Here is a 13,685-nt window from a genome sequence, read left to right as displayed (position 1 = left end):
CCTTGTTCTGTATTTCGTCCAGCATTCCTTCTTCTCGCCGGAGTGACTCTTAGACACGCCACTACCCCTCACTTCTATACTAATTCCAGCCCTTGAAGTTTCTCTGATACCCAGCACCCTGCCAGGCTCTGGGCGCTCCCTGGGCTCCAAGCACCGCCCTCGCCAACCGAGGCCCCGCCCCTACCAGCCTAGGCCCCGCCCCCACCTCAAGCCCCGCCTCCCTGCATGTGGGGTGGGGGGGGACCAGTCTCCATTCTAGGCCTTTCAGTTTGCGCGGGAGGGCCAAGCCTGCTGCAAGGAGGGTGGGCACTTCGCCGGCCGCTGACGGTAGGTGGGATCGGCTCCAGCCGGGCCTAGGGTCTGGGCACGGCTGTGCGCCAAAGGGTTGATTGGCGGGGTGGGCCCTTCGCGGGCTTTCTCCCAGAAGGGAGCGCGCGCGCAGCCGGGACTTCGGGCAGGTCTCCGTGAGTGGGAGGGGCCGCGCGTGCGCAGCCGGCCTCCGGCGTCTCAGTGGCGTTTGCTGGGCTTTGGTGGAAGTCAGTCTTAGTCGGCTGCCGGGTGTGGGATTGGCTTTGTTACCTCTTGAGGGGCCTGGAGCCGTGTCTCAGTACGGCCCGTGCTGTAGAAAGGGGAAAGCAGACAGCCTGGTGGAGGAGACCAGGACGCCAGGTAGCGCTCCTGCGGTGGGGCCGTTTTTGACACTCCCAGGGGACAGGGCGTGGCCCGACCTAGATGGGCCCTAGAGCCCTGCCGCCCTCTGCAGAGTGTTGGAGGAACTGCTCCGAGTCCCCCTCCCCTCTTCTCCCCTCCCCCGCCCGCAGAGGGGTGGAGGTGGCCCGAGGTTCCCCCTCGTCCCCTACCCCACCTGGCTGTTAACTTTTCCACCTCTCTCATACAAGAGCACTAAATGGGGAATATGCTTTAGACCTCAGACTCACAGTTCCCCCCCTCTTCACTCCCCCCCCCCCCAGTCCTGTAGGTGAAACCCAGCTAGCGGTGCCTTCAGCAGAGACCTCAAACTCTGGATGGGCCAGCCTGGATCTGGTGTTGAATGTGTCAGATTGTGTCATAGGACCAATTGTCCCTAGCCACACTTTAAGTTCTTTCCTTCCCCAAAAGGAACAAAAACCATCAGCTTGAGAATTCTGGCCTTCTGGACTTAATAAAAGGAGTAGCTAGGATGACAAACCCAATTTTGGCGACTCTTAGCATAAAGAAATTCCTTTAGGGGAAACTAAGGGCTTGGCAGCTTTATTTGCATCTGTGATCTTTGACAATATGGAGCTCTTGCCCAGTGAGAATCAGCCCAGTCATTCCCAAACCACTTTGCCCTGTTGGAACAGCGCATGGGAAATGGGATGGAAATACCATTTCCAAATACAGGTTGTGAGGCTGCTTCAAATAACCACCATGTGTCCCTTGAGATGGAGTGTTTTAGGAACTGCATTGTTAGGCGCTTTCATCATTGTGTCAACACCATACCGTACATATGTTCAATAGGATGGCAGTGATGTCACTAAGACATATGATCTCATAGGACCTCTGTCATGTATACAGTCTGTATGAGACTAAAATACCATGATGTTGACTAAATAGATTTCAATCGGACATTTAAAGGACAAATTAAGTAATGTTACAAGCCACAGTTGGAAAACTCAGAAAGATTTAAACTAAATTGAAAGTGACTTTTAATCAGACATTAGAATTAACAAGGACATTATTATTATTATTATTATTATTATTATTAATGTGTTCCAAGTTTCACTTCCTGGTACTTGCCTTTACTTTGTATCTATAGACAGGAAAAAAATGAATGAAGTTGCATTCCTTTTTTAATCTTTTTCCTGATACAGAGGTTGAACTCAGGGGCTCACACTCCACTTTTTTTTTTTGGGTGATGGGGCTTGAACACTGGGCCTGGCACTGTTCCTGAGCTCTTCAGCTCCAGGCTACTGCCCTACCCCTGGACCTGGGTGCTGTCTCTGAGCTCTTCAGCTCAAGGTTACCACCGTACCCCTGAGCCACAGCCCCTCTTCCCATTTTTGCCTGATTAATTGGAAATGAGAGTCTTAGGCTCTTTAGTGCCTGGGCTGGCTTTAACCCGCGATCCCCAGATCTTAGCCTCCTGAGTAGCTAGGGTTATAGGGGAGAGCCACCGTACCCAGCTTGCTTTTTTTTTTTTTTTTTTGCCAGTCCTGGGGCTTGGACTCTGGGCCTGAGCCCTGTTCTTGGGCTTTCTCAAGACTAGAGCTCTACCACTTAAGCCATAGTACCACTCCCAGCTTTTTCTATGTATGTGGTACTGAGGAATCAAACTGGGTCTTCATGGATGCTAGGCAAGCAACTCTACCGCTAGGCCACATTCCTGGTCCTTATTTTTTTTCTTATGTTTTGCTGAGAGCTTCCAAAGCTTTGCTTCAAATAATTTGAATTTTCTGCCCTGAATATTGTTGATTTAGAGTGTTTTGTAAGAGAAGAACTATATTTCTCTTTTGAAAGTCCTGGGAAAGAATAGCATTGATATATTTATTAGGATTGGGTGGGGTGTGTGTCTCATTATCAGATAACGAGTTCAAGTCCTGATCTCAGAGAGAGAGAGAGAGAGAAAGAGAGAGAGCGAGAGAAAACAAGAGAGATTTATTAAGGCTGTAGTAAGGATTCAGTAAGAAGACTTTGTGTTTCCACATTGTTATATGCTAATTTTTTTTTTTTTTTTTTTTTTTTTTTTTTTTTTTTTTTTGTGAGTCACAGGGCTTGAATTTGGCCTGGGTGCTATACCTGAGCTCTTCAGCTCAAGGCCACCACCCTACCCTTGAGCCAAGCCCCACTTCTCGTTTTCTAGAGGTCAATTTAAGATAAGAGTCTCAGGTCCTTTGAGTCTCAGGTCCTTTAAGTCTCAGCCTCGTGAGTAGCTAGGATTACAGGTATAAGCCACTGTGACCAGCTTTATATTCTAAATCTTTACACTGTGGAAAAGAAATATTTTTCTACTTTCTAGGAACTTAATGTGGAAAAACATTCTAAATACATTTTAAGTAACCAAGAGGTAGTATAGTTGTTGCTCAGCTGGCTATATAAACGAGAAAATATAAACCATGACTTCTATTTTATCCAGGAAGGTTGATGTAAGTTGGTAAAGAGTGGCCTGCATAGAGTTCTCACTCTACCTACCCTGAAGTCACTATGCTAAATTAGGACTTTTCCTACAGATGGATGAGCTGGAGCAAGGCCTGTTGATGCAGCCATGGGCGTGGCTACAGCTTGCTGAGAACTCCCTCTTAGCCAAGGCTTATATCACCAAGAAAGGATATGCATTGCTGGTTTCAGATCTTCAACAGGTGTGGCATGAGCAAGTGGACTCTAGTGTGGTCAGCCAGCGAGCCAAGGTAAATGTGAAGAGAAATATTACTGTGAGCTGATGGGAGATGTGATATGATCTGTGTGTGTGTGTGTGTGTGTGTGTGTGTGTGTGTGTGTGTGTGTACACATATGTATGTACCAGTGCCTGGGTACTATCCCTTGTCATTTTCACTCAAGGCTAGCACGATATCACTTGAACCACAGTTCTACTTCCAGCTTTTTGTTGCTTAGTTGGAGATAAGAGTCTCACAGAGTTCTCTGGCCATCTGGCTTTAAACTGTGATCTCAAGCTCTTAAGGAGCGAGGATTGTACGCTTGATCCACTGGCCAATCATGATTCCTTCCTGGTGAACGTCAGAGGACACCAACTAGTATAGTCACTTCCAGGTTGACAAGGAAACCTGCATTTGGTTAAGACATATAGAGTTGTGTATTGCTAATCAAAACTCCAAACTGTGAACCTTTTTGAGTGCTGCTAATCAAAAAGTTTTGGATTTTGGAGCATTTGGGATTTTAGATTAGGATCACTAAACTGGTAAAAATCTATGGATATGTAATCCCAAATCCAAACATCTGCAGTCTGAAACATGTCTTGTTCCAAGTATTTCAGACGAGAAATATTCAACCTGTCATGTCCTGTGTGTTTACCTGTAGCAGTAGGTGTGTGTGTGTGTGTGTAAGAGAGGAGAGAGAGAGAGAAAGAGAGAGAGAGAGAGACAGAGAGAGAGAGAGAGAGAGAGAGAGAGAGAGAGAATGCATGATAATGCACAGTGCCGTCTATATTATATGATCTATACAGGCTTTCTGTAATTTGATCTTGGCAAAGGCAAAGTGTTGCATATGCCAGTTAATCTCCCTCACTCTTCTTTTTTCTTGCTCTCTTTTAGTGTTGTCTGTTTAACCTTCTTTCTCCTTTTCTTCATTCCCTTTGTCTTCACGTTAACAAGGGCCCCTACTGGCTGTTGCCGTTTCTCTTTTGCATTCTCCCTGTGTGCAACTGCTGTCTCTTCAGGAGCTGAACAAGCGTCTGACTGCGCCTCCTGAGGCTTTTCTTTGTCATTTGGATGATCTACTCCGCCCATTGTTGAAAGATGCTGCTCACCCTGGTGAAGCTACCTTCTCCTGTGATCGTGTAGCAGAGGCACTGATTCTGCGGGTGCGGAGTGAGCTCTCAGGTCTTCCCTTCTACTGGCATTTCCACTGTATTCAGGCTAGTCCTTCCTTGGTAAGTACATTTCAAACATGGGTCCAGATGTGGATGCCTGTTGCCAGTTAGGTAGGTCCTTTAATAGTTGAGCTAACAGTTACCTCCCCCCCCCACAACGACCCTCCTCCCCCCTTTTTTTGTGCCAGTTCTGGGCCTTGAGCTCAGGGCCTGAGCACTGTCCTTGGGCTTTCTCAAGGCTAGAACTCTTGAGCCACAGCACCACTTCTGGCTTTTTTCTATGTATGTGGTACCGACTCTACCACTAGGCCAAACTCCCGGCCGAAGTTCCCTTTTTTGGATTGGTTATTTATTTATTTATTTTTTGCTAGTCCTGGGCTTGAGCTCAGGGCCTGAGCACTGTCCTTGGACTTTCTCAAGGATAGCACTCTACCACTTGAGCCTCAGCATCACTTCTGGCTTTTTTTCTGCGAACGTGGTACCGAGGAATCGAACCCAGGTCTTTGTGCATGCTAGGCAAACACTCTACCACTAGGCCAAACTCCTGGCCTGGATTGGTTATTTTTAAGATTTGGTCTTACTTTACTCCTGGGCCAGCTTGGACTATGTCTTCCTTATGTGCTTCCCTTTGTCACTAGGATGTCCCATTGTGTCCAACCATTTAATGTATTGAGATGGATTATTTCAAAATGGGCTGGCTTTAGCCAGACATGGTGGCTCACACCTGTAATCCTAGCTACTCAAGAGGCTGAGATCTGAAAATCAAGGTTCAATGCCAGCCTAGGCACTAAAGACTGTGAGACTCTTATCTCCAATTAACCACTGGAAAACAGGAAGTGGGGATGAGGCTCAAGGAGTAGGGCGGTAGCTTAGAGCTGAAGAGCTCCGGGTCAGCGCCCAGGCCCAGAGTTCAAGTCCCATCACACACACACACACACAAAATGATCTGGCTTTGAAACTTAAGCTCCTGATCTCAACTTCCTCAGTATTCCTGAGCCATAGTATCTAGCTGTTGGTTGAAAAGAAGTCTCACGTATATGCCTAGGCTCACAATTCTCATGATTTCAACCTCTCAAGTTACTAAGATTAGAGGTGTGAGTGACCAGTTCATGATTTACATTAAAGATTCTTAATTCTTTTCTTACTGATACTGGGGCTGGAACCTTAGGGCCTCAAACTCTCACTTGGCTTTTTTTTTTTTTTGCCAGTCCTGGGGACTGAACTCAGGCTCTGCACACTGTCTTTGGGCTTTCCTCAAGGCTAGAGCTCTACCACTTGAGCCTCAGCACCACTTCCGGCTTTTTCACTTGGCTTTTTTTTTTTTTTTTGCATACTTCTGGCATTTACTACTTGAGCTACACCACCATTTCCAGCTTTTTGCTCTATCATTTTTATCAGTTTAGTCTATAAGTTTATCTGCCAGATCTCAGCCTCCTGAGTAGCTAAGACTATAGCTACCTAACACCAAAGATTTTTTTGTTGTTGTTTGTCATGGGGCTTGAACTCAGAGCCTGGACACTGTCTGTGAGCTCTTTTTGCTCAGGGTTAGCACTCTCCCACTTTGAGCCATATCACTACTTCTCGTCTTTTTGGGATTAATTGGAGAGAAGATTTTCATAGGAGCTGGATGTTTGGCCTAGTTGTAGAGTGCTCTCCTAGCTTGCACAAAGCCCTGGGTTTGATCCCTCTATACCACATACACAGAAAAAGTCATAAATGGCAAAGGGCTCAGGTGGAAGATTGCTAGCCTTGGGCAATAAGTGTTCAAGGACAGTGCCCAGGCCCTGAGTTCAAGCCCCAGGACTGGCAAAAAAAAATAATAGACTTTCTTGCCCAGGCTGACTTTGAACTATGATCCTCAGATCCCAGCCTCTAGGCTGGAATTATAGGTGTGAGTCACCACCACCCAGTTACAAAGAGGATTCTTGACTGATTTATCTTTTCCTTGCAAAAGGAGCAGCTTAAATTTCCTTACTTTATTGAGTGGTTTTACTCCTTAATTCAGTCAACATTTATGAACATATGTGTTTCATTATTGTATATGGATGTCTCTGAGTGCATTATTAGTATACTGACTTGAAGTAATATAGCCTCTTTTTGGAGTTTATAATTAGAGAAGAGAAAGATAAACTGTGGTCAGTTCTTTCACTGAGATAGGCCCAGAAAAGCCTGAGGATCAGAAGAAACCTCTTTTCTTTTTAGTCAGTTGGGCACTGTTCCTGAGCTCTTCAGCTCAAGGCTAGTGCTCTATCATTTGAAGCAAAGCATCATTTGGATTTTCTGGTGGTTAATTGGAGATAAGAGTCTCATGGATTTTAGTGTTTGAGCTGGCTTTGAACTGTGATCCTCAGATCTCAGGTTTCTGTGTAGCTAGGATTATAGGTATGTGCCACCAGCATTCGGCTAGAAAACCTCCTTGAAGAGAGAGTTCTAAGATAAATTTTGATGATGAGTAGGACCTAATTGGAAAAAATAAAGAGTTTAAAATCATTTTAGGCAGGAGTTATAGAGATGAGTGTAGATGATGTCTCAGAGCATGAAAAAAAATGAAGTACGTAGCTGCCAGGTCTTAAAAGGATTCTAATGAGGGGCTGGGAATTTGGCCTAATGGTAGAGTGCTTACCTAGCATGCATGAAGACCTAGGTTCAATTCCTCGGTATCACATACATAGAAAAAGCCAGATGTGGTGCTGTGGCTCAAGTGGTAGAGCTCTAGCCTTGAGAAATCCCAAGGACAGTGCTAGGCCCTAAGTCCAAGCCCAAGACTGGCAAAAAAATTCCAATGAGTTTAGAATTAGGCCCAATCATAACTCATTGAAAAATGTAAGACAAGAGAAGACAAGAGTTGCATTTTAAAAAATAAATTCAACTTGTAATTTATTTTTGTTTCATTATTTTATTTATTTATTTTTTTGTTGGTCATGGGGCTTGAATTCTGGATTTGGGTGCTGTCCCTGAGCTCTTCAGCTCAAGGCTAGCACTCTACCCCTTGAGCCACAGCGCCACTTCCAGTCTTCTAGGGTTAAATGGAGATAAGAGTCTCATGGACGTTAGTTGCCAGGCTGCTTTGAACCGAGATCCTCAGATTTGAGCCTCCTGAGAGGCTACCATTATCAGCATGAGCCACCAGCACCCTGCTCAACTGGTGGTTTATTAAGATCACTTTTTTTTTTGCCAGTCCTGGGGCTTGAACTCAGGGCCTGAGCACTGTCTTTGGGTTTTCTCAAGGCTAGTGCTCTACCACTTGAGCCACAGTACCACTTCTGGCTTTTTTCTATGTGTTTGGTACTGAGGAATTGAACCTGTGCCTTCGTGCATGCTAGGCAGGCACTCTGCCACTTAAGATCACTTTTGAAGCAGGGTAGACTATGTACTAGTGTGTTCAGTACCTTTCTGACTTTACCTCACCTTGGACTCTGGACCTGGGCATTGTCCCTGAGCTCTACCTCTTGAGCCACAGTGCCACTTGTGGTTTTCTAGTGGCTAATTGGAGATAAGAGTCTCACGGTCTTTAGTGCCTTGGCTGGCTTTGAACTGCAGTCCTCAGTTCTAAGCTCCCTGAATAACTAGAATTACAGGCATGAGCCATTGTGCCCGACTCATCTTCTAATCCTTAAGAGTGTCTTGTACAATATGTATCATCCTTCCCATTTTTCAGAGTAGAAAACTGAGACTGAAGATAATTTTTCAAAAGTCAACTACTGTATAATAAGAATGTGCTGGAATTTGAATGAGCTAGAACTGAAAGCTCCCTTGGGGGACTTAGAAGATCACGTCCTCTTCTCCTCGGTAGCTTTAGTGCTCTAAGAGCTTCTATTAGAAATCAAGCATGGACATTAAGATTTAGTTTCAGAATGAGATTATGTCATTTACAGGGAAATGGATGGAGATGGAGCAAATCATGCTAAGTGAGAAAAGTCAAGCCCAGAGAGGCAAATAGTGCATGTTTTCTCTCATTTGTAGAAGCTTGATCTAAAATATATGCGGGGGGGGGGGGGTGGGTGAAGGGGGCTGGGAGTTTGGCCTAGTGGTAGAGTGCTTGCCTAGCATGCATGAAGACCCGGGTTCGATTCCTTGGTATACATGGAAAAAAGCCGGAAGTGGTGCTGAGGCTCAAGTGGTAGAGATCTAGCCTTGAGAAAGTCCAAAGACAGTGCTCACGCTGAGTTCAGGGCCCAGGACTGTAAAAAAAAATAAAATATATGGGGGCCTGATAAATTAGACAGGCCTTTAGTAGTCACTCACATTCATTTGTTTTAATTGGATTTCTTGATAAATCTTCCATCCTGTTTGAGATATGGTTTATTTCATTTAAAACCTTTGTGACTTTTCCAGAGTGACACCAGAGGGCACTGTTCCCCAATAATTCCTCAAATGTTCTGAGCCCCATCCTTTGGGAATCCCAGGTCATACCTGGTCTTATTTTGCTTTATGTAGTTCTACATATTCAGAATAGTCTAATTGGGAAAGCATCTCTCCTTGGAAAATGATGAGCCTAATATTTTCTTTTCAAAAGGTGATAATGGTAAACAGAGACCTCCCCTGTGACCAAGCAATCCTACTCCTGGGCATTTATCCAAATGTTCATAAACAAGGGCATGCTAAAGCTACTAGTACAATGATGTTCATTGCAGCATTATTTACTATAGCTAAGATATAGAACCAACCCATATGCTCCTCAGTAGATGGATGGATCAAGAAGATGTGCTGTTTGCACACAGTAGAATTCTATGCTGCCATCAGAAAGAATTGCATTGCCCCATTTGTAAGGAAATGAAAAGATCGGGGAAAAAATCGTGTTATGCGAAGTAAGCTAGACCCAAAGAAACATAGGCTCCATGGTTTGTAATAATTAGTATACATCTAGGATTCTCCTAGCAGAGGATCACAATAGCTTAAAAGCTATGTACATATGGCCATATAGGATGAGACTAAGCAAAATGAACTCTAGGATAAGGAAACAAGAGGTTTATCTTTATGATTATTGTTCTTAATGTACTATGTGAAGTTATTTCTTTTCTCTTTTTTTCCCCTTATGGTTTATCTCATGTGCTTACTGTACCTACTGTGTTACATGGTATATTGTGTATACATTTATTTGTTTATTTGAAATAGGGAAGGGAAGGGGAAAAATGAGATAAGTGGGAGGGGTCAGGGGAAGGAAAGTGAGAGAAAAACATGGGAAGGGTATCAATGTGCAAGAAGTAATGTACTCACTACCTGATGAATGTAACTGTAACCCCTCTATATATTACCCCAACAAAAAAAATGCAATTTTTTTATAGTGATAAAGGCTGGAGATGTAGCTTGGTGGTAGAGCTCTTGTCTAGCATGTACCAGGCAGGCCCTGGGTTTTCCCCCAGTACTGGGTAAAGCAAAAAGATGAAGTAAACAAGAATTGTATAATCATATAATTGTTAGAATGTAACGGAAAGGTAGCCATTTTAGCACATTCTTTCAGTTGAGGAACTCCAAAAAGAAAGAAAATGTTTAGAGTAGAATGAGTTTTGGTTGGCCATGAGAAGTTCACTTTGAATAATTGATTAGCAATTATAATTTCAGTTAAAATAAAATACTTGCTGTTAAAAACACTGTGTCATATCAGGGAAACCCTCAAACTGGAGGGAACTTTACAGGGAAGAAGTTGCAGTGGTGGACACTGATGAGGATGTAGGTGGATTCTATTTCAAGCTAGTGTGTGTGCCTATGAGGTCATGTGGTTCTAATTTTTGTGTATTACTCATTCTTGTGATAGTTTTCATTTACTTTTTATTTTCAATGGGTAATTCATGCCAAGGGCAAACATTTCAGAAGACATTTAAAGGTATACAAAAAAAGTTTCCTTTCTGTCTCTTTCTCCAGATCCTCATTTCCCTTTTCTAAAGCAATCACTGAAATCAGTTTTTAAGTTAGTCTTCCTAAGTAGCTCAGACTACCCATCCTTCTGTCTTAGCCCCATGAGTGCTGGTATAGTTATATACCATTACATTCAGCTTCTAATATAATTCTATAATTCTTTCTTTTTTTTTTGGTGGTTGTGGGACTTGAACTCTTAGCCTGGGCACTGTCTCTGAGCTCTTCAGCTCAAGGCTATCACCCTACCCCTTGAACCACAGCACCACTTCTGGTTTTCTGGTGATTAATTAGAGATAAGAGTCTCATGGACTTTAGTGCCTTGGCTGGATTTGAACCTCCATCCTCAGATCTCATCCTCTTGAGTATCTAGGATTACAGGCGTGAGCCACCGCACCTGGCCTCTTCTAACATGATTCTTGATATTCTATATGTTGACTTTCAGATTTGTCACAACTTTGGCCACATCCCACGTCACATCTCAAGGTTCCTTAGTAAAAGGAAGAGCTTAGGCTTTGGATCCAACAGACTTGAAACTGTAATTAACGTTAACACCTTCAGATTACTTATTTTACTTTGGATGACTACTGAAATTTTATGATTCTGGATTGTTAGTTTGTGCCAGTCCTGCATCTGTAATTCGGGGCCCAGGTGCTATCCTTGAACATTGTGTTCTATCACTTGAGCCACAGCTCCACTTTTGGACTTTTGATGGTTAATTGGAGATAAGTGTTCCATAAACTTTCCTTCCCTGGCTTTTAAACATGATTCTCAGATCTCAGCCTCCTGCGTAGCTAAGATTATAGACATGAGCCAGTGATATTGGGCATGATTCAGTTAGAAATACTAATTATAATTTAACCATGGACTATGAGGGTTAAATAAGAGAATATAGGTAATGTTACTTTAGTCTTTCAGTGAGCCAGTGAGAGCAGGCTATTCGCATCCCATAGTTTTTTTTTGTTGTTGTTGTTTTGTTTTGTTTTTGCCAGTCCTAGGGCTTGAACTCAGGACCTGAGCATTATCCTTGGGCTTTTTCAAAGCTAGAGCCACAGCACCACTTCTGACTTTTTCTATGTATGTGGTACTGAAGAATAGAACTTGGGTCTTCATGCATACTAAGCAAGCACTCTCTCACTAGGCCAAACTCCTGGCCCCTAGTTCTTCATTCTGAAAAAAGACAAGGCCTGTGAAAACAGTTGAAGTGAATCAACTTACATATATCAAAGTGTAGCATTACCAGGACTAGAGCCTAAGTTTCTGATATTATTCTGCTTCTTAATACTACTTCATAGGATTCGTCTGGGACATCCCTCTCTGGTTATGGAAAACATCCCTCTCTTATATGGGAAAATAGAAGATTTTTTTTTCCTATGGGGAAGACTGGCAACTTTTATTTCTATAGTTACTACACTTCCTGATTTCTCTATCTGTATAGAGCTCTTCTTGGAGGGCCCAGGCTTGAGGGCACATAGTAGGCTAGGCTGGTTGAATTAACTTGGGAGTTACATCTTTTCATCTTTTGGTACCTGTGACAGAAGAGGAATATCTCTGGCCTCCTAAAGCTCTGCATAATTTTTCCTTGTTATGTATGTGAATCTGCTTTGATCCATTTACTGAATTGTACCACTCTTATGGCTATTAACATACATTTTCTTGATTTCTATCTAGCACTAATCAAAGTCTAAGAACAGAGCAAGGCTATCTATCTTGTCTAAGGGAAATCATGAAATTAGCTATATCTTAATAGTTCAGCGTATTATCACCAAATTCTATGGAATTACTTGAGCAGTTGAAGTATTACTGATAAAAAGGTTTGAGGGGCCAGGAGTTTAGCCTAATGGTAGAGTGTTTGCTTAGCATGCATGGAGACCTGAGTTCAATTCCTTAGTACAATATACATAGAAAAAAACCGGAAATGGTGCTGTGGCTCAAGTGATAGGGCTCTAGCCTTGAGAAAGCTTAAGGACAGTGCTCAGGCCCTGAGTTCAAGCCGCAGGACTAGCAAAAAAAAAAAAAAAGTGTAAATTTAGGGGCCAGAAGTTTGGCCAAGTGGAAAAGTGCTTGCCTAGCATGCATGAAGACCCTGGTTCTATTCCTTAGTACCACATACATAGAAAAGCCAGAAGTGGTGCTGTGGCTTAAGTGGTAGAGTGCTATCCTTGAAGAAAGCCTAAGGATAGTGCTCAGGTCCTGAGTTCAGTCCCCAGGACTGACTTGTGGGAGGCTGTCTAAGCATTAGGGTAGATTATTTCATTAGATGAACCAAGCTACTCAGGGGATGAAATCTGAGGATTGGGCTTTAAAGCCAGCCTGAGCAGGAAAGGTTGTGAGACACTTATCCCTAATTAACCTGAAGAAAAGCTAGAAATTGAACTGTGGCACAAAATGGTGGAGTACTAACCCAGATGCCCCACTACAGATGAATGGATACAAAAAATGTGATACATATATACAATGGAATTCTACATAGCCAACAGACAAGATAAAATAATGGCATTTGCTGGGAAATGGCTGACACTAGAACAAATCATGTTGAGTGAGAAAAGCCAAGAGCAAAGGAACAAAAGGTGCATGGTCTCCTTGATATGTGGATATTAGATCCAAACAGTACAAGAGCCATGACTCAATACTTGGGTACTCAAGGTCATTGACATGAACTTGGAGATTTAAATATAACTATATAGACATATAAACCTATGATGGGATATATGTGCTATAGACATATTGATATATAGATCGATATGTATATATGACATACAAACTCTCAGCTTAATTTAAATTTTGTTCTTAAATATATGTGCCAGTGATTGCATACAGAGATTCCATTCTTGAATACTTGTTTGTTAAACTTGACATTTGAAATATGATGTAAAAAAATCAATGTTAATAAAATCTTTTAGGGCTGGGAGTTTATCCTAGTGGTAGAGTGCTTGCCTAGCATGCACAAAGACCCAGGTTCAATTCCTTGGTACCACATACATAGAAAAAAAGCCAGAAATGGTGCTGTGGCTCAAGTGGTAGACCTCTAGCCCAAGGACAGTGCTCAGGCCCTGAGCTCAAGGCCCAGGACTGGCAAAAAAATAAAAAAAAATAAAATAAAATCTTTTAATAAAAAAAATGGTAGAGTGCTAGCCTTGAGCACTAAAGCTCAGAAATAGTGGTCAGGCCACAAGTTCAAACCCTAGGACCAGTGAACAACAACAACAATAACAACAAAACCCAAGCCAGTCCAAGGCTTGAAGGCATTGCTCAAGTAGAGAGCTCTTGCCTAGTAAGTACAAGGTCCTGAGTTCAAACTCCAGTA

General features: G+C 43.0%; 1 protein-coding gene across 2 annotated transcripts in view; it reads left to right on the top strand.

Annotated features, from left to right (window-relative positions):
- The first annotated feature begins 254 nt into the window (after positions 1 to 254).
- The window catches only part of Nhej1 (non-homologous end joining factor 1), a 106,108-nt gene continuing 92,677 nt past the window's right edge, over positions 255 to 13,685 (top strand). The window contains exons 1-3 of one of the 2 annotated variants that reach the window (XM_090354392.1): positions 255 to 327; positions 3,210 to 3,386; positions 4,373 to 4,585. In XM_090354392.1, coding sequence (XP_090210518.1) covers positions 3,210 to 3,386; positions 4,373 to 4,585 — 390 coding nt within the window. In that variant the 5' untranslated portion in view covers positions 255 to 327. Of the gene's footprint in view, positions 328 to 515; positions 670 to 3,209; positions 3,387 to 4,372; positions 4,586 to 13,685 lie in introns of those variants that run through there. The other variant, XM_090354393.1, reaches the window with a different exon arrangement.

Source organism: Megascapheus bottae, chromosome 21 (assembly GCF_031878675.1).
Source record: "Megascapheus bottae isolate mThoBot1 chromosome 21, mThoBot2.hap1, whole genome shotgun sequence".
Taxonomy (NCBI): Eukaryota; Metazoa; Chordata; class Mammalia; order Rodentia; family Geomyidae; genus Megascapheus; species Megascapheus bottae.
This window is presented reverse-complemented; position numbering and strand designations above follow the sequence as displayed.